This window comes from Haematobia irritans, chromosome 1 (assembly GCF_050003625.1).
Source record: "Haematobia irritans isolate KBUSLIRL chromosome 1, ASM5000362v1, whole genome shotgun sequence".
NCBI lineage: Eukaryota > Metazoa > Arthropoda > Insecta > Diptera > Muscidae > Haematobia > Haematobia irritans.
Window position 1 is genome coordinate 91,009,475 of NC_134397.1, and position 21,759 is coordinate 91,031,233.

At 36.4% G+C, this 21,759-nt stretch overlaps 1 protein-coding gene across 2 annotated transcripts in view; it reads right to left on the bottom strand.

The window, feature by feature from the left end:
* LOC142221409 (calcyphosin-like protein) overlaps positions 1–20,602 on the bottom strand; it is a 36,287-nt gene extending 15,685 nt beyond the window's left edge. The window contains exon 1 of one of the 2 annotated variants that reach the window (XM_075291126.1): positions 20,495–20,602. In XM_075291126.1, the coding sequence (XP_075147241.1) occupies positions 20,495–20,530 (36 nt within the window). In that variant the 5' untranslated portion in view covers positions 20,531–20,602. Of the gene's footprint in view, positions 1–7,579; positions 7,713–20,494 lie in introns of those variants that run through there. The other variant, XM_075291127.1, reaches the window with a different exon arrangement.
* Between the last annotated feature and the right edge of the window lie 1,157 nt (positions 20,603–21,759).

Genomic DNA, 21,759 nt, shown 5'->3' on the forward strand with positions numbered 1-21,759 from the left:
TATGGTTGTCAGAGCGCATATACTAACATCGCGTATCGAATTTAAACGGGGTCGGATTAAGGTTACTCCTCCAAACTAAATCTGGGTATGGGTTTATATGGGGATGAAATTTGATCTTCCAAGATTCTCTGCAAGACAAACTTGGGGATAGGTTATATGGAAGCTATACCTAAAACTGGTCCGATATGGCCCATTTTCAATAACATCCGGTCTACATCAATAACAACTACTTATGCCAAGTTTCAAGTCAATATCTTTCTTCGATTCTAACAGACGGACCAACAGCAGGGACGGAATGACAAAGTTAGGGTGGAGGGTATGATTTTGTGAGGGATCCTAAATTCAAAAGCAACGACAACGTCGTTTATATTTTGCAACCAATTTCGAAAATGTTGCACTTTTTATTAGAATCTAAATCGCCATTTTATATGTTAGACTGGAATTGTTAGGCACTCAACGTTGCTAAAAACTTTCGTTTTCATTTTAGAAAAATTTTATTCCATTGCTACCAAGACACGATAAATTTATTGTGAACTTATGTTGTCAATGCTATTTCTGGATTTAAAAATTCCATGGCCTTTAATATTGAATCAATTTGTACTGAAAGTTGTTTTGGGATTTCTTTTAGAGCTGCAATATTGAATTTAAGACAATAAGTTTCTTTAAAATTAGGAAGTGGTTTCAACAGTCCTTCGACCTCATTAGGTTAGGTTAGGTGGTAGCCCGATGTATCAGGCTCACTTAGACTATTCAGTCCATTGTGATACCACATTGGTGAACTTCTCTCTTATCACTGAGTGCTGCCCGATTCCATGTTAAGCTCAATGCCAGGGACCTCCTTTTTATAGACGAGTCCGAACGGCGTTCCACATTGCAGTGAAACCACTTAGAGAAGCTTTGAAACCCTTAGAAATGTCACCAGCATTACTGAGGTGGGATAATCCACCGCTGAAAAACGTTTTGGTGTTCGGTCGAAGCAGGAATCGAACCCACGACCTTGTGTATGCAAGGCGGGCATGCTAACCATTGCACCACGGTGGCTTCCTCACCTCATTGCCGACAAACACATATTTTATTGCCAAGGTGGCGAAACTATTGCAATTCAATTTAAATTATGATTTTTTCTTTTCAATAGCTTAATAACACAAATTCTTTAATCTTAATGTCCAACTATTGTAATAATATGTAATGTATAAAATTGGACCTTTCAAATTTTACTCGGGTTCACTAACAAACAGTGAACCCACCACACTGAAAAAAATATTGTCGTGAGGTCAAAGATTCCATGTCTTTAAAATACGAATGCACATTTTGCTTAGTATAGAAGACGCATTTCTGTAATATAAAGTATTTTTCCTTGTCCAAAAGTCAATAAACTTTTCAGTGAAGACGTATTGTCCTTATAATTAAGTAGTTAGCAACTTGTACTTTAATTCGTTGATTTTAGCCATTGTTAAAACACTCTTGTGCTCTGGTGCGTTGTCTTGATGAAAAATTATTTTTTGGTGTAGTAAGCCAGGACGTTTTTCCCGAATTTGTAAATTTATTGATCTAAAAGTTTGCAATAGTACTCTGAATTAATTGTTTTACCATTTTGCAGATAGTCAATCAATAAAATACATTTGAAGTCCCAAAAAAACCGTTGCCATAATCTTACTAGCCGATTGAATTGTTTTTGCCTTCTTTGGGGCTCTTCCTCCAGCTTCAGTCCATTGTTTGGATTGTTCTTTTGTGTCTGGAGTATAGTGGTGGATCCATGTCTCATCAACAGTTATGAAACGACGCTTAAAATCCATTGTATTTCGCTTAAAACGATCCAAACAAGTTTGAGAATGTTCATTCTTATGCGTTTTTGATCGACTGTTAACAAATGCGGCACCCATCTTGCAGAAAGCTTCTTCATCTGTAGTTCTTCGTGCAAAATTAAATGGACTCGATCATTTGAGATTCCCATGATATTAGCAATTTCACGCACTTTTATTTGTCGATCAATTAATACCATATCATGCACTTTGACTACAATTTCTGTTGTTGTTGCTGTTTTTGGACGTCCACTACGTGGTTCATCTTCAATGCTTGTGACAGGTTGGCTGATAAGTCCCCGGACTAACAAAGAAAAACGAATTTTATTGTCAAAATTCGTTTTTATTATTCAACATAGTTCCCTTCAAGAGCGATACAACGATTAAAGGGTGATACGGTCAAAATTTGGTCAAGGGAAAACGCGTGTAAATCCGTGAAATCGTTTATTTAAAAAATCAAATTAAATTTCTTTTTCAAGTTCAATTAGTATAAAATTCATGAAAAATATTCAGTTAGGCTTTCGCTTTTCCAAATCCGAATTGCCGGGCCTCACGCTTGACACCTGCCATCAGATTTTGTACAGCCACCTTGTCCACCTTCTTCGCCGCAGAAAGCCAGTTTGCCTTGAACTGCTGCTCGTTCTTAGCAGTTTTTTTTTGGTCTTCTTTAGGTTCCGCTTGACAATAGCCCAGTATTTCCCAATTGGGCGGTGCTCTGGCGTGTTGGGAGGGTTCTTGTCCTTGGGAACCACCTGCACGTTGTTGGCGGCGTACCACTCCATGGCCTTTTTACCATAATGGCAAGATGCCAAATCCGGCCAAAACAGTACGGAACAACCGTGTTTCTTCAGAAAAGGCAGCAGACGTTTATTCAAACACTCTTTCACGTAAATTTCTTGGTTGACAGTCCCGGAAGCTATGAAAATGTTGCTTTTCAAGCCACAGGTACAGATGGCTTGCCAAACCAGATATTTCTTTGCGAACTTTGACAGTTTTATGTGCTTGAAAATATCTGCTACCTTTCCCCTTCCTTTTGCCGTATAAAACTCCTGTCCCGGAAGCTGCTTGTAGTCGGCTTTGACGTAAGTTTCGTCGTCCATTACCACGCAGTCAAACTTCGTCAGCATCGTCGTGTACAGCCTCCGGGATCGTGCTTTGGCCGTCGTATTTTGTTTATCATCGCGATTTGGAGTCACTACCTTCTTGTAAGTTGATAGTTCGGCTCGTTTTTTGGCTCGATGCACGGTTGTAGACGATACACCCTGCTTATTTGCGGCATCTCGGAGAGAGAGGTTAGGGTTTCGCTTGAAACTACCGGCAACTCTCTTTGTCGTCTCAGCGGCTTCCGGTTTTCGATTTCCCCCCGATCCAGACTTCCTGGCTGTCGACAAACGTTCCCCAAACACTTTAATTACATTTTTAACGGTTGATTTGACAACTGTTAGCGATTTTGCCAGCTTTGCGTGCGAGTAGCTCGGATTTTCGCGATGCGCGAGCAAAATTTTGATACGCTGCTCTTCTTGCTTGGACGGCATTTTGACAACTGAAGAGTGAATTCCAAAATCAAAATAGGAGCAACATTCGACACACACACACCTTCAAAATGAGAGGTGTTCAGGTTTTTTAAATGCAAAATTGAAAGAAATACGTCAAGTTTATATTGACCAAATTTTGACCGTATCACCCTTTATAACGACCTTCCAATTTTTTGATACCATTTTGGTAGTACTCCTTCGGTTTTGCCTCAAAATAGGCCTCAGTTTCGGAGATCACCTTATCATTGCAGCCAAATTTTTTCCCTGCGAGCATACTTTTGACGTCTGAGAACAATAAAAAGTCGCTGGGGGCCAGATCTGGAGAATACGGTGGGTGGGGAAGCAATTCGATTTTTGCCATCGTTCTCAATGACTTGTGGCACTGTGCGTTGTCTTGGTGGAACAACACTTTTTTTCTTCTTCATATGGGGCCGTTTTGAACTTCAAATGCCCCAATAACGCCATATAATAGTCAATGTTGACGGTTTTTCCCTTCTCAAGATAATCGATAAAAATTATTCCATGCGCATCCCAAAAAACAGAGGCCATTACTTTGCCAGCGGACTTTTGAGTCTTTCCACGCTTCGGAGACGGTTCACCGATCGCTGTCCACTCAGCCGACTGTCGATTGGACTCAGGAGTGTAGTGATGGAGCCATGTTTGATCCATTGTCACATATCGACTGAAAAACTCGGATGTATTACGAGTTAACAGCTGCAAACACCGCTCAGAATCATCAACACGTTGTTGTTTTTGGTCAAATGTGAGCTCGCGCGGCACCCATTTTGCACAGAGCTTCCGCATATCCAAATATTGATGAATGATATGACCAACACGTTCCTTTGATATCTTTGATCTATCTCGATCAACTTCATTTTACGGTCATTCAAAATCATTTTGTGGATTTTTTGATGTTTTCGTCGGTAACCACTTCTTTCGGGCGTCCACTGCGTTCACAGTCCTCCGTGCTCATTTCACTACGCTTGAATTTTGCATACCAATCAATTATTGTTGATTTCCCTGGGGACAGAGTCCGGAAACTCATTATCAAGCCAAGTTTTTGCTTCAACCGTATTTTCCCCCTTCAGAACACAGTATTTTATCAAAACACGAAATTCCTTTTTTTCCATTTTTTTCACAATAACAAAGTTGCTTCACAAAAGACGCTCTATCTCACAAACTAATTAACTTACAGACGTCAAATTTTGACACGAATCATTTGAAGGTTGGTTCTATATAAAAATAATATGCATTTAATACTAGCGACGCCATGTATGTGTCAGACCGGGGACTTATCAGCCAACCTGTTATGACCACGTTTAAATTCAGCAACCCAATTTTTTTACTGTTGCATATGAAGGAGCACTTTCACCTAACACATAAACCTTTTTTATGTAAATATTTAATGAAAGCACGCATTTCTAATTTTTCCATTGTAAAAAAATTGCGGATGCGTCTTTTTTGAACACCTGTTTTTATATGAAAGAGTTGCCAGATCGAAACAAAATTTAAGATGTGTTCATAACAGAGATGGAAGTTTCCAAAACACTTAACTTTTTTCTGTTTATACCGCGCTTTTTGTGCTAAAGGGTGATACGGTCAAAATTTGGTCAATATAAACTTGACGTATTTCTTTCAATTTTGCATTTAAAAAACCTGCACACCCCTCATTTTGAAGGTGTGTGTGTGTGTAGAATGTTGCTCCTATTTTGATTTTGGAATTCACTCTTCAGTTGTCAAAATGCCGTCCAGCGTATCAAAATTTTGCTTGCGCATCGCGAAAATCCGAGCTACTCGCACGCAAAGCTGGCAAAATCGCTAAAAGTTGCCAAATCAACCGTTACAAATGTAACTAAAGTGTTTGGGGAACGTTTGTCGACAGCCAGGAAGTCTGGATCGGGGGGAAATCGAAAACCGGAAGCCGCTGCGACGACAAAGAGAGTTGCCGGTAGTTTCAAGCGAAACCCTAACCTCTCTCTCCGAGATGCCGCAAATAAGCAGGGTGTATCGTCTACAACCGTGCATCGAGCCAAAAAACGAGCCGAACTATCAACTTACAAGAAGGTAGTGACTCCAAATCGCGATGATAAACAAAATACGACGGCCAAAGCACGATCCCGGAGGCTGTACACGACGATGCTGACGAAGTTTGACTGCGTGGTAATGGACGACGAAACTTACGTCAAAGCCGACTACAAGCAGCTTCCGGGACAGGAGTTTTATACGGCAAAAGGAAGGGGAAAGGTAGCAGATATTTTCAAGCACATAAAACTGTCAAAGTTCGCAAAGAAATATCTGGTTTGGCAAGCCATCTGTACCTGTGGCTTGAAAAGCAACATTTTCATAGCTTCCGGGACTGTCAACCAAGAAATTTACGTGAAAGAGTGTTTGAATAAACGTCTGCTGCCTTTTCTGAAGAAACACGGTTGTTCCGTACTGTTTTGGCCGGATTTGGCATCTTGCCATTATGGTAAAAAGGCCATGGAGTGGTACGCCGCCAACAACGTGCAGGTGGTTCCCAAGGACAAGAACCCTCCCAACACGCCAGAGCACCGCCCAATTGGGAAATACTGGGCTATTGTCAAGCGGAACCTAAAGAAGACCAAAAAAAAACTGCTAAGAACGAGCAGCAGTTCAAGGCAAACTGGCTTTCTGCGGCGAAGAAGGTGGACAAGGTGGCTGTACAAAATCTGATGGCAGGTGTCAAGCGTGAGGCCCGGCAATTCGGATTTGGAAAAGCGAAAGCCTAACTGAATATTTTTCATGAATTTTATACTAATTGAACTTGAAAAAGAAATTTAATTTGATTTTTTAAATAAACGATTTCACCGATTTACACGCGTTTTCCCTTGACCAAATTTTGACCGTATCACCCTTTAGGCTAAGTTTCCGAACTGCCCTCGTACAACGCAGATGTCACGCCTATTTTACAAAAATGTGTAAAGATTTTTTGACAAATTCAAGAATATTTTTTGGACTTAATTAATTTTTTTCACTTGTTTAAGAATATTGTATACTATGAAGGAAAAAATTTAAGTTGAAAATTGCCAGAATGTCTTTATCGACATATGAAGTTCACGATGGGGGCATTTTTGGTAAAATTAAAAAATTTTATGAAATTCTGAACTGTTTTGTGGGAGACATGAATTTAATAAATCTTTATACTTCATTTGTGTATATATTCCCTATTTTTAGTACGCAAAATATTATTCAAGTCAAGGAAAGTTTCTTAAAACAAATTAATACCGTGAAGTAAAATAGAATTAAATTGGCTTTAGTGCCACCAAATATTTTTTGTAATATATTTTTAAACCCTAAAAATAGAAAAAGCCCAACATCTATAGTAAAAATAAAAAGTCTATGTTAAGCAAAATTCGCATTCGTATTTTAAGGATATGAAATCTTTGGCCTCACGACAATATATTTTCTAGGGGAAAATTACAGTTGATCTTGTTCAAACAACATTTCTTTCTTTCGTGTAAACTTTCGTGTAAACGTGTATAGTTAAGGACAAAACCTTAACTATAATGAGAAAACGACTTCATTGAAAATTTTATCGGCTTTTGCACAAGCAAACAAACTTAATATCAGAAAAATGCGTCTTCTATGTTGTGCGAAATTCGCATTCGTTTTTTAAGGACAAGAACTCTTTGGCCTCACGACAGTATTTTTGTCAGTGCAGGTTTTAGTAACAGCCTGTTTTAGGTTGGACTCACCTCGATGTGATACCACATTTATATAAAAGTCCCTATTACATCTAGGCATTTTTCGATTTTACTGTTGAATCTATCCAATCTGTTGAGCCAACCGAATTGCTAAAAAACAGTCTACTTAAGTTAACATTTTCCATACGGAGAAGACAAAATATGAACCCATTATCAAAGTAATTTCTCAGTATTCTAGGAATTTCGATTATTCCGATAATGATTACCAGTTATGCCAAGATGGCCGAAAACAAAACTTTTTATTCCATTGCTTTTTACCCAATGTCAAACTTGAGATATTGCTTTTGACGTTGTCCTTTGCTTTTTGGAATGCTTTAAGTCACCAGATGATATACAAACTTGTCCAAGGCTGCTAAAGCTATAAACTTTACCGAGAAAAGTTTGCGTGATTCAAGCAATTAGTCTTTGGGAACATTTGGTAAGTAAATATCACAATCCGGGTTAACTATTGGACTGCTTTAATTACAATTTATGTCTACGACCACATTTGGGTGCATTATCACGCCACAGCACTTACACTTTCTTCGTCTGACATTTTGGGTTTTGGGAAAATTCTCTCGAGCGACAACTTAAACTTTATACTGTCTGCTACGGCTGACAACAGCAGACTAAATTGAGAAACAATGCAAAGTGGTCACAGACAAAAGTGGATACGTGTATGAAAATCAACAACCTTCAGCTAGGATACCTCTACTAACATACATGGTTAATGCACCCCTACCATGAACTGCTGGAAAAAGAACAATGGCTCTACAATAAAAAAAAAAAAAAACAGAATTTAAACTGTAGGAGGTCCCCCCTTTTCCATGTTAATAATGCATGTAGGAACCCGAGAACATGCGACATCCATTAAAGTCTAGATAGTTAAGATATAAAAAGCATTGGCAATGTTAAATTCAAGCAGCAGCAACATTTTTTCATAAAAATGTTAACGATTGAATCTATGGTCACGATAACGACTAATTAAGTTACAGTTTCTAATTCGAAACAAAACAAAGAGAATATAAATTATATGTTTGAGAACCTACCGAATCCTAAGTACACACATAGAAGGAATATGATCACCTCAAACAATCTTTAAGATAAAAATGTTATCTTTGGATGATGTACATGTTTAATTTTTTACATTTTTTCCATTGAATTCTTCAGTCGATCAATAACTGTTATTGGCCCTCCAATGATGAAGATTATTCCATGTTTTCTAGAAAAATTGACTATAAAATGGTCTGAATCGTTCGATATCCACCACCATATAATTCTATTTGTACCATTTCGAAATAACGGATTTAGTTAAATTTTTTAAATTCTATTTTAAAACGATAGAGTTTTAAGTGTAGAGTTTTGTTCATATATAAACAGATCTTTCGGTTTGGTTCCTTGATGGCTTAGGCTAAGTTAGGTTAATCGGGCTGCCACTTAAACATAATCTAAAATCACAATGGACGGAATAGTCTAAATGAGCTTGAAACTTAGTCGGCTAGCCACTAAGGCTAGTCTGGTTTCGCCAAAAAGTGCAAACCATAAACTTTTTTGTTACAAAATTATTGTTTTTGCAATAAAAACTACATTTTGTTCCAAAATCATACTCCATTTCGTTTATATAAAGCACTGTTCTTTCTGCCTTTATGTCTTAAATAAGACACATGTTGATGTTTCGTACTAGAGGTGTGAACGTGACACACAATTTTTGTAACTCACGAAAATTTTGATGGCCACGGTGTGAGTGTGATTAACCACCAAATGTTGTGAGTGTAACAGAGTTAATTAACGCTCTCTATTTTAATCATGCTCATGTTTTAAGTCAGGTCCCCCAGGTAAATTACTCATAAAATTATTCGTGAGTCACGGGATATCTCGTGAGTCACGACATTTATAATCGTGAGTGTGAGTCGTGTGTGAGTCCTACCAAAGAATATCGTGACCGAGTGCGTAAGATTTTTCGATCGTGAGTGTGAGTAAGTAATATATTACTCAAGTGCATACCTCTATTTCGTACCAAAAACTTAACCTTTAACTGGTGGGGTGAATTTGTTTGCGTACTTTGTAACGTGGGGCAAACTTGGCCCCCTTTTATATAAAATTTTTAGTTAATAATGTTTGCTTTTTTTGATCATTATTACATGTTTTGATTATAACACATTATATGTAATAAAAATAAACCAATATTTTGCAATATTATACGTACTTTCCAAAATTAACAGGTACTTTATTTCACACGTCTTATTCTTAATAAAAAAACAGGTTTTGAGGGGGTAAATTTTACCACCACGCCGACAGTTTAAGATTATTATCGTAATATGTATGTAATGCCGAACATCCTTTCGAAATCTTGCGAAAAGTTTTGGAAAGTTGTATTTGTTACATCGCACTATGGGCCAAATGACCGGTTTTTGACGTATTAAATCAACGGAAGCGCCTCGATCTCTGAAATGTTGTACATGTACTACTGGGGATGATTAAGCAAAGTTGTAGCTCGTGCCAACAAAAATGCTGAATATATGAAGTCGGAAAATTTTCATCTTCATGCTCGAAGCTGCAAAAATGTCGATAAAATTACAATAAGTGGTCATATGAATTTGGCTTGTGCTATAAAGTTGTTCATAATTTTATAGGCTACATATCTTCCACCGACTGTTTGGTAAAATTGTCAACAGTTCAGGAGCTGAGTCGAAAAACCGAATAAATCGGTGATAAAAGTGGTAATCATTTCAACTTAATACATTCAGCATTTTTGTTGGCCAAGTCAAGAGCTACAACTTTGCTTAATAAATACCTCAAGAATGAATTCACAGCATTTTTTGAGCTGTGGCCATACGGAAATTGCAAACAAGCGCTCAAAATCGAATTTTGTCGCCAAAACTTTAGGGGCGCATAAAAGACAAACGGCAACCAATCTGGTAAAATCCAGAAATTACTTTTCTCCTCTCATCGAGTATTTCGGATGGGATAAGTGATTTTTTGTTTGGAGACAAAAAGTTGAATTTTGAGTCACAGTGGTGGGACATACAATAAATTAAGCAAAGAAAAAATATTCTTTTTCCACATTTTTTTTCTTAAATAACCAAACAACATTTACAATCTTTGTTAATTTTTACTAAAAGTACACACCTTAGTTTAAATTTTACATATTAAATTAAGTTTATAACTTTAAAAACTTGTTTTTACCAGCAAAATCTCTAAAGCATCTTGTTAAACTATGAATTAAAAAAAAACTCAATAACAAAGAGTTGCCACTTCGGCGGCTTGAAACGGCCAAACGGGTTGTCACATTGTTTTAACATTGTGTTTTTTTTTGGGTAATGTGGTGTCAACTTTTTGTAGTCATTTGGCCAATAGTGCATAGTAAGAATAATGGGTATGTTTCTCTTAAATAAAGTTTCTTTACATCGGCTTTTGGGCTCCCAAAACTACGCTGAAAAAAATATTGTCTTGAGGTCAAAGAGATGGGTATGTTTCTCTTAAATAAAGTTTCTTTACATCGGCTTTTGGGCTCCCAAAACTACGCTGAAAAAAATATTGCCTTGAGGTCAAAGATTTCATGTCTTTAAAATACGAATGCAAATTTTGCTTAGCATAGAAGACGCATTTCTCTAATATAAAGTTTTTTTCCTTGTCCAAAAGTCGATAATACTTTCAATGAAGTCATATTGTCCTTATAATTAAGTGATTTCACTAAAAAATGGGTATCATAACATGAAAGAAAAAATGTTTGGGCTAAGGTCAACTTGACTTTAATAATTCAGAAAAATTCTTTAATTTTAATGAAATTGTCTTTAAATTTGTTGTCTGTTTGCATCTTGACTACAAAGCAACAAATCGTTCAAATATAGGACATGTTTTTCAAAAGAGGTTTTTACTTGAAACATAGCATAATTTCTACTGGAAGTCGGGACTTAATTTGGAAAATAAGGATGTCGTTAACTCGTTTTTAAAGGACTTTGAAAGCATATGAAGAAAAAAAGCTGAAAAAGCGAAAATTTAAAAGTTGCTTCCTAGAAGCAAGTACACAAAACCCAAATTTAAAAGAGAATTGTGTCTTAAAAGTATCCTTACTTGTATTCTTCGCTTCTTTGGCTCGGAATCAATACCAACATTTTTAATGTAAAGACAAAATCTTTGGAACCGGGCATGCTTTTTTTTTCAGTGTAGGCTCTATAAATATAATCGCTTAATTGTATGGGTTGCTTGTACGTTGATGGTTATAGCGATAATTGTCTGGTGATGACAAGAATAGCATGAAGCCCAGTGTATACACCGTACTCGTACGAAAATTGAATTAAATTGTACTCCACATTTTTCAAAAGTCGTTGTTAGAACCAGGAAAATGTAATGCCCTGTTGTAATTTCTAACTGTAGTTTACGAAATTACACCCTCCCATAGAATAAAAAATTAACTAAAAGTAAAGAAGAAAATCATTGGTACCAAATCATGACCATTTTAGCTATACAGTAGTTCAATCTTATTATTTTTCGGTATCATACGAACATTTTCATTTGCTTTAGTTCATACTGAACTTATATGTATGTACGGTCATTGAACTTTATACCCACGTTTAGTTCATAAAATGTGTGAGACGTACTTATGTGGAACATTTCGCAAAAATAGTAAAACTTAACTATAAACAATTAATTTTTTGCCACTGAAATTTTTTTCTGTGTAGTATGTTGGCTTACGGACTCCATGGTCAGCGTTTTGGTCGTCCGTCGGACATATGGTAAAATTTTAAAAATTCATAAAATCAAATATTTCTTCTATATTGTTTGCATAAAAAAAAACTGTTTAGAACTAATACCCTCACCCAGAGAAGGAATATGGTCACCTCAAATATGTTTTAAGAGCAAAATGTTTTTTTTGGGTGGTGACCATGTAACATGGTTTTCGCAACTATGTTATTTTCTCGGAAATCATGTATCTGATTTCGGCAAGCAGGTTATATTTGACGAGAAAATAACATTTTAGTGACAAACATGTTACATGGTCACCATACAAAAATAACATTTTGCTCTTGAAACATGTTTGAGGTGATCATATTCCTTCTCTGCGTGCTGTTTCTGTATGTCGAACGAGAGTATTTCAAATGAAAAAAATGTTTGGGTTTCTCTATGTCGACAGGCATGTCACTTCATATTTTGTTATCGTGTAGCAAACGAACATATATAATAAGTGTCAAGAAAAAAGTAAAAGCAATTTTGAAATTTAAATCAATGCTCAGACCAACAATTTTAAAATACACATTTTTGATAATTAATGTACTCTCATACAAACGATATTAACCATGGTATAATTATTTATAAGGTAGCCTTAACATAATTAATCAGGTGATTTTAAAAGGCTCATCAAAACGTCGAAACTTATTGTTGTACAAAAGTTAAAATTTTTGTTAAAAAAAATTAATTGAAATTATAAATTCGGAAATAACTCAACTACAAGGAAGAAATATCTAAAATTGCCTTTGTTACAATAGGATAAATTGTGAAAATGGGCAAAATCTTGCACACAGTTGATTATTTTTCACTCAAAATGGTTTTCCATAACATTAATAAACATTTCTCATAAGTGATATTGAATTCAAACAAATATTTTTGTATTTGTTTACTTACATTTTCCTGACATTGTGATGAGCTATATTTATATTGTTGTTGCTATTTTTGGGCTAGTGAGGCTACCTTACAAATAATTGTACCATGATATGAACTTTCAAAAATAGAGAAACCCAAATTGATTCGAATGCGAGTGACTGATTTTCAGCCAACTGGGGTTTCGTTCGACATACAGAAACAGGGTATAAATAAACCACATGGAAGTGAGAAAGTGTGAGGAAAAATTAAATTATATAGAAAATCAAAACGAAAGTTTTTTGTTAGTTAGTTTTTATGATTCCTTTAAAAGAATCAACTTTATCACAAAAACCATATATTTTTCTTCCAATCAAATTTCCTCTCAGCGAAAAGCAAATGTTAAACGATGTTTTTTGTCAAAAATTTCGATTGGGAGGAAGGGATAATTTGAGTGCAGATAATAGCTTTCATATAACCTGGATCTGGGTCAGACATCGTGTCCCCAATACCAGTCATGACAGAGTTTGGCGTCTCTATAACTGATGCATTAGTACGTTCACCGCATTCACCACACCTCACACAGAAATTTAGTTAACACAAATCATATTTCTATTTAAGTTTATTATATATTAGATCGAAATATTTCTTCTTGTGGAAGAAAATGAATTGCGACAACAAAGAGTTTCATTGTTTTTATCAAAACTTTTCGATGAAACAATTTTATTTCATTCAGAATACTACTCTCAATTGGCAAGCATAGGTTAGGTTAAAGTGGCAGCCCGATTAAGTTTCAGGCTCACTTAGACTATTCAGTCCATTGTGATACCACATTTACCTAAAAGCACCTATTACATATGAGCACTTCTAGTTTTAACCGCTGAACCTTTTCTTTTGTTGAACCAACCAGATTGTTCCACAAACATTAAGACGGCTCAAGTTAACGTTTTCCAGGTCCGCCAGTAATCTAAAGCTATATGCTCTTAAAATTCGCTTACTCCTTACACAAAATGCAGGACACTCACACAACAGGTGTTTAATTGATTCTTATTCCTCCGCATCATGACAGCTCATACAATAGTCATTAAACTTCGCACCTATAGTTTTTGCAAATTCGCATATCAGGCAGCGACCCGTTATAGCAGATATCAGAAGTGAAATCTGACGTCTTGAGAACACTAGCATATCTAGTGTGCGGTTCAAGTTTAAATGGGGCCATATTTGCTTGGTGTCGTTACAACCCTTGCAATTCTCCCATAGAACATTTGCCATCACGACAGCCATCTCACGCAGTAAGAGCTTGCAGGTAGCCAAAGACGTACCAAGAGATTCTAGTTCCCCTGGAATATGTAAGGTAGTTCTTAGCCTTGCTAACTCATCTGCTTCGCTGTTCCCCGGTATGTTCCTATGGGCAGGCACCCATAATAGGTAATATTGTACTGCTCGGCCATCTCGTTGAGAGATTTGCGGCAGTCGATGGCAGTTTTCGAGTTAAGGAACACAGAGCCCAAGGATTTTATTGCAGGTTGATTGTCTGAGTATATATTGATGCCAAAATTTTTTGGAACATTACTTCTCAGCCAATTCGCCACATTTCTTATTGCTAATATTTCAGCCTGAAAAACACTTCAGTGATTAGGTAATCTTTTCTTTAGATCTTTTGAATATACTGCGAAACCCACTTATTCATCCAATTTGGAGCCATCAATGTAGAAATCTATATATCTTTTATTCCCCGGGTATGTGTACACCACGCCTCACTGTTGGGAATTAGAGTTTCAAACTTTTTGTCGAAAAGTTGTTTCGCCAAAGTGTAATCCACTACGTTAGACACATCTGGCATTATTTTGAGGACCGAACTGTGGCCGTACATATTTTCCGACCGCAACTGCACAGCCGTTGTTGCAGCTGACTGTTTGGCCAAAATGTCTAAAGGAAATAGATGCAGCATGACATTAAGGGAATCTATTCCTGTCTTACTGAATATGCCTGAGATACACAAGCACTCAATACGCTGAACTTTATCTAAACCTGTCGCTTGCTGAAGTGCCGGCCACCAGACTACAACACCATATAGCATTATAAATCTAACTGCTGCCGTGTATAGCCAATGCACAATTTTCGGTTTTAGTCCCCACTTTTTTCCTTTTGCCTTTTTGCACGAGTACAAAGCTACTGTGGCTTTTCTCGCCCTCTCTTCAATATTAAGCCTAAAGTTCAGCTTCCTGCCCAGAATAACGCCAAGGTATTTTGCACACTCACTAAAGGGAACTGTAGTGTTTTTCAGGCTGAAATATTGGCAATAAGAGAGGTGGTGAATTGGCTGAGAAGTAATGTTCCAACAAATATTGGCATTAATATATACTCAGACAGTCAACCTGCAATAAAATCCTTGGACTCTGTGTTCCTTAACTCGAAAACGGCCATAGACTGCCGCAAATCTCTCAACGAGATGGCTGAGCAGTACAATATTCACCTAATATGGGTGCCTGGCCATAGGAGCATACCGGGGAACTGCGAAGCAGATGAGCTAGCAAGGCTAGGAACTACCTTACATATTCCAGGGGAACTAGAACCTGTTGGTATGCCTCTGGCCACTTGCAAGCTCTTACTGCCTGAGATGGCTGTTATGATGGCCAATATTCAATGGGAGAATTGCAAGGGTTGTACCGACACCAAGCAAATATGGCCCCATTTAAACTTAAACCGCACACTAGATATGCTAGTGTTCTCAAGGCGTCAGATAGCACTCCTCATTAGCAGTTGGTCTAGCAGCCTAAGTATACTTGGATCAACATTCAGAGTTGCCAGTCCATTTAATATGGAGCTCGGATGGACGTTATTGAATGCGCCCTCGATGTCTAGAAAAGCCACGATTGTGTCAGATAGTGAGCTTTCAATAAAGCTGACTAGTTCATGCAAAACGGTCTCAGTAGACCTGCCCTTAGAGTATGCATGCTGTCGTTTCGGGAGCAATCTTTAATCGACGCTAGTTCTAAGATAAATGTGTATCATTCTCTCCAGAGTCTTAAGTAGGAATGAGGATAAGCTGATTGGTCGGAAATCCTTCGCACTCGAGTGAAAGGCTTTTCCTGCTTTAGGTATGAAAACGACTTAGTTTCCCTCCACTTTTCTGGAATACATTCTAAGTTTATACATCCTTCAGTCACAAGTTTAGTTCGTTTTTAGCAATTATACATGCTCGATTTTTATCCTTACCGGTATTATGCAAAAGTTTGAAACACGGAGTGCTTAATTCACAGATCTTATTCTTATATATGTATGGTTCTTGAATAAGAACTATACGAGTATCTATGTCTCCTTTTATCAGGATAACTTTTAAGGCAGCACAACCGGCCTTACAATGGTGAAGATTTATCTGGAGGAACCGTAGAACCATCCAAATTTTCAGCCACCGTCACATCAGCCGCTTCAATTGAGTGATCAAGGGCTTCCTCTTCACAGATCTCGACTTTCGCAACACTCCGCGGTTCAGCTTTGATAAGTTTTGAGCCTGTAGGAACTTCCCGCATACGATGTTCGTCAATGTCTGCAGTTTTTATGTCTCTTTCGGCTTTGCAAGATATTTTCACTTCTGAATCCTTTCTTTCGGAATCCTTTGGCTGATCGCTTTTGTATACCTTCATATGGATACCATGGAAGCCATAGGTTAGGTTAAAGTGGCGGCCCGATTAAGATTCAGGCTCACTTAGACTATTCAGTCCATTTTGACACCACATTAACTAAAAGTACCTATTACATATGGACACTTCTACTTTTAACCGCTGAACCTTCTCGATTATTTCCTTCTGTTGAACCAACCAGATTGTTCCAAAAACATTAGCAGACTGCTTAAGTTAACGTTTTCCAGGTCCGCCAGTAATCTAATGATATATGCCCCTAAAATGTGTTTACGCCTTACACAAAACGCAGGACACTAATACAAGAGGTGTTTAATTGATTCCTTTTCCTCCGCATCATGACAGCTCATACAATAGTCATTATACTTCGCGCCAATAGGTTTTGCAAAATCACCCGACCCGTTATAGCAGATATCAGGAGATATATTTGACGTCTCGAGGACACTAGCATATCTAGTGTGCGGTTTAAGTTTAAATGGGGCCATATTTGCTTGGTGTCGTTACAACCCTTGAAATTCTCGCATCGAACATTTGCCATCATAACAGCCTTCCCACGCAGTATGAGCTTGTAGGTAGCCAGGGGCATACCAACAGATTCTAGTTCCCCTGGAATATGTAAGGTAGTCCCTAGCCTCGCCAATTCATCCGCTTCGCAGTTCCCCGGTATGTTCCTATGGCCAGGCACCCACGTACACGTCCTTGGGTCTGGGCTAGATGTGGCAGCGACTCAATGTTCAATATAAACACCGCATGTCGTCTTGGTCCATCCACCTCAACCAAACCACCAACCTTCCAATCGGAGGTTGGAAGATCTGGGTTACATTCCTTTAGTCTGTTTAGTATTGACTCAGGTTCAGGAGGGTTTGCAGGTATCCATGCATGTGCTCTAGGTTTAGCCGGTATGTCTTTTTTTATCGACTAACTCCAAAGCGGCTCCTACCCAAACTTCACCAATTAGCATCAAAACAGCTTTAAAGCGACTCTGGTGCGCAAATGCTATTAACTTATATCGTCCTTGATACCATCCAGCATCTTGCCGTCGAGGACTTGGTCCGGGAAACTTTTTTCGCACCTCTGAATTCTCAACCCAGTGGATGACTTTGAATTTCGCTGCATGGTGGTTTGATTTTGCACCACACGTGAAATTCGTAATAAGTACTTATTACGATGAAATAATCCGCTATTAAAAAAACACGTCCGTTCAGTTCGACGGTTGAATAAGACATGTCCGTTCAGATTAATATGTACACCCTCAACAAAGAATCGCTTCTGTAACATATACAACCAAACATAGTCTGCTTCAAGCATATACTATATTCTCAGAATATGTTCAAACGGAATATGGTTTGTACTGCGCAAACATATTATGTTTTACCCTAAGCATATATTTTATTAACCAAAATAGTTAATTCATTTCTTTATTTTTAAATAGATCTTGTAATTATTCTTTGTTCGACATTTCTGAACACATATATGTTTATACGAAATTGATATATGCTTGCATCCAGAATATGAGATGTCCCAACCATAATATATTCCATCATTTTAAAATAAAGGTCACAAACATATTATAGTTGTTTATGAACATTATATGTTTGCACTTAACAATAATATGTTAAAAATTTGTGTTCAAAACCCTACACACAAAAAAAATTTTTCTGATTCAATCACGAAATTAATTGATCCAATTAATTTTTTAATTGAAATGTCTTCAATCACAGAAATGATAGTATCAATTAAAAAATTAATTGAAGGTCAATTAAAAAATTAATTGATCCAATTAAAAAAATAATTGATCCAATTAAAAAATTAATTGATACTATTAATTTAGTGATTGATTTTTGTTTCAATTAAAAACTTGTTGATTCAATTAAATTTTCAATTGAATATTTTTTAAAACTCAATTAAAATTTTAATTGGAAAAATTTTCGTGAAATTTTTTTCTGTGTACGGGAAATGGGTGCAAATTGCCACTGACGGACCTGTCACAGAACTGGCACCGGTGCTCCAGTTAGTTGCTATTTTGAAATAGTCGTAATTTATTGATTTCCATACTCGCTTGATATTAAAATCTTATTGGATCTACACATTTACAAACAAAAAAATTTTATTCTGATTCAATCACGAAATTAATTGATCCAATTAATTTTTTAATTGAAATGTCTTCAATCACGAAAATGATAGTAAAAATCACAGTTTTAATTGGAAATTAAAAAAATACTTGATTAAAAAATTAATTGACTATATTAGAAATTTTCAATTAATTTTTTAATTGATTCAATTAAAAATTTAATTGATGTTGAATGCAAAACTCAATTAATTTTGTCCATTAAAAACGTAATTATTTTCAATTACTTTCTTAATTGACTTTGTGTTTTTAGTTGGATTAAAATTGGATAGTATGATATAAATTTTTATTTAAAAATTAAAAAATGTCGATCACTTTTTTAAGTGACTTAGTCTTTGGAGTTTGATTCAAAAGTTAATTGTATCAATTAATTTTTTAATTAAAAATTTTGAAATGTTTAATCATTGACATAATTAGCTTAATGTTTCTATGTTGATTAAAAAGTTAATTGTATCAATTAACATATTAATTGAAAAAAATTTCAACTTCAATCAACCTTTTAATGGGAAATATTTTGGTGAAATTTGTTTCTGTGTAGTGAAATAAAATTTTCAGAATAACCTATTGTTCAACATATTTCAAAAGTTTGTTTAATTTCGAATGCGATTCGGATGCCAAAAATGAAACAGATTTCTAAGAATTTGTCTGAGAGTGGTTCCTGACGAACTGTCTATGGGGTGCTCCCCAGGACGTGTCCTTTGGAATGAGTCCAAGTCGTGTTCTAAAGTGTAAATTTACCCCGTTAATGACAAACCTATGTTAAAGTGACCGGTGCCTTCTATACGTTTTGAACAGAACTGGGACTGGTCCATAGACACCAACACTCATAGAAAATATCATGCACGGCGTGCTCATTTCAAAACGATTCGTTCATGAAAGTGAATCAACACACATGTGGTGTCAAACTGAGAACAGGCGGTGTCAATCTGACAACGATAAAATAACACCATGCGTTGTCAAAACAACAACCAACGTTCATGATCTGAAAACGTTATGGTTACGACTTTATAAACAAACTTAAAAAATAAATTTCGGCTAGTGTGACTCGAACCTGTGTTTTCTGCACCAAAAGTCTTCTTAGCACATTGTACCACCGAGGGAGTTGTCATAATAACATCTAACGATTATTTCATGGCCAAAGAAAAACGAATGCCGTTCATGAAATCGTGAACGCCCGTGGACGAAATTGTGAACATTCCGTTTTGATTTTTTGTGAACGTTTCCGTTTCATTTTGTCACCGTCCGTTCACGACTATGGAAAGTAATTTTTTCTATTAGTGAAGGACTAGCCCTGTACCGGTTCTGTAGTTGTTCCATTTCCCGTAGGAAAACGTATAATTTGTACACCGAAACACTGTTTTTCATTCTTTTTCGTCCGTGTAGCTTCCATCCAATTACCACCAACCAATTAATCAAGATATAATTTAGTTGATACTACCCGACTTTTGGCCCTTTCTTTCATCACCTTTCCATTCTCAATAGTGTAATATAATGCCATACGTTTAAGAGTGGCGGTTAATTACATTCCCTACTAATATCCTTTCCGACCGACCATTTTGCGTGCCGCGTTTAATACATGCTTTAATTGTGGAATATTTTTATTCACTCGTTGTTCTCTCACATATGATTTCATTTTGTCCCATGCATTCCTCAAGCTGAGCAAATAACGTCCACTTGCATCTGATTCGATGGAAATTCTCATTTGCACTTGACGACTCACTGGGAGGGGGAACGATTTTAAGCCGATTGCCAATCTGAACAGAGCTATTAAAACGCAGCCAAGAGAAAATTCCAATTAAATTCGGCTTGACTTTAATTACGCCCTTTTATCGAAGATATTAAAAATTAAAGAACACCAGCACCAGAAACACGTATTCTTAAGGACGCAGATACAAATGTGGATCTGTGTACAGATGGACTCTTTGGGAATTGCGTCTGCCTTTGTTATCACTCGATTAAAAATGTGAATTGTATTGACTTTTGGTGCATGCCTCCACACAGAGAACAGGGAAGCACTTACACAAACGCCGACTGACACATTTACGCAGCACTTGTGTCCGAATGCACAAGAGAAGACTTATTCCGACAATTTGAAACCCAAAAATACCTCTTTTCTTTTTGTCAGCTTTCTGTAATTGGACATTCTGGATGTTCTACGGAACGGATATTACACTTTCGCTCGACAACGAATCCGACTAAGACTGACTGCTATGCCAACAACAATATTTCGAACTGTGCGTGGAATGTGGTGAACCATGAAAAAGGGAATGTCATGTTTTGGGCAGTTTGTTAAAACACACAAAAACAAAACCCACAAAATTTACATACACACACATGCATAGTGTGCCAGGAAGAAATAATTCTTTCAAATAAAAATAAAAACTTCAACATAGACTCAAAGAATGATGTTAATTCGAATATAGTCATGCTGGAAACTTATTTCAAAAATATGTAAATACTTATTATTAAATGGAAAAGGTGATTACATTTACAGGGACATGTGCTATGAGAACAGCATTTCCTGGGGCTAAATCGTACGCATAGACGTGATAGCGAAAAGACGATATTTTCATCGACATCAGACACAAACAATCACAGTTTTAATTGGGCAAAAGAAATCGATTAAAGAATTAATTGATTTGATTTAAAAATGTTCAATTAATATTTTTATTGATTCAATTAAAATTTGATAGATGTTGATTTTAGAAATTAATTAATTTTGTAATTTATTGAATTAAAAATTTAATTTATGTCAATTGGAAAACTCAATCAGTTTTTTTGAAAGATTCAATTAATTATTCCGTTATACTTTTTAATTAAATCAGTTAAACAATTCATCAAGGCTTGCAACCGAAATCGATTAAAGTTTTTAATAAAATTTTTAATTGGAACAATTAATTGTTTAATAAAAACCGCGAAACTTTACACTCATTTTCTTAATCAACTGTGTGTTCTTTGTTTGATTAAAAAGTTATTGTTCAATTAATTATACCCTTCACCACTACTGTGGTACAGGGTATAATAAGTTTGTGCATTTGTATGTAACGCCAAGAAGGAAAAGTCTGAGACCCATCGTTTAGTATACCGATCGTCTTAGAATTAAATTCTGAGTCGATTTAGCGATGTCCGTCTGTCTGTCTGTCTGACCGTCTGTCTGTTGATGTATTTTTGTGTGCAAAGTTTTAGTCCGATTGTCCTAAAATTTGGTATACGGTCCTGTTTCGGCTCAAAGACGATCCCTATTGATTTAGGACAAAATCGGTTCAGATTTAGATATAGCTCCCATATATATTTTTCACCGATCTGGTCATAATTGGCGTGTATATCAACCGATCTTCCTCAACTTCCGTACATCCGAATATTTTATGAGTC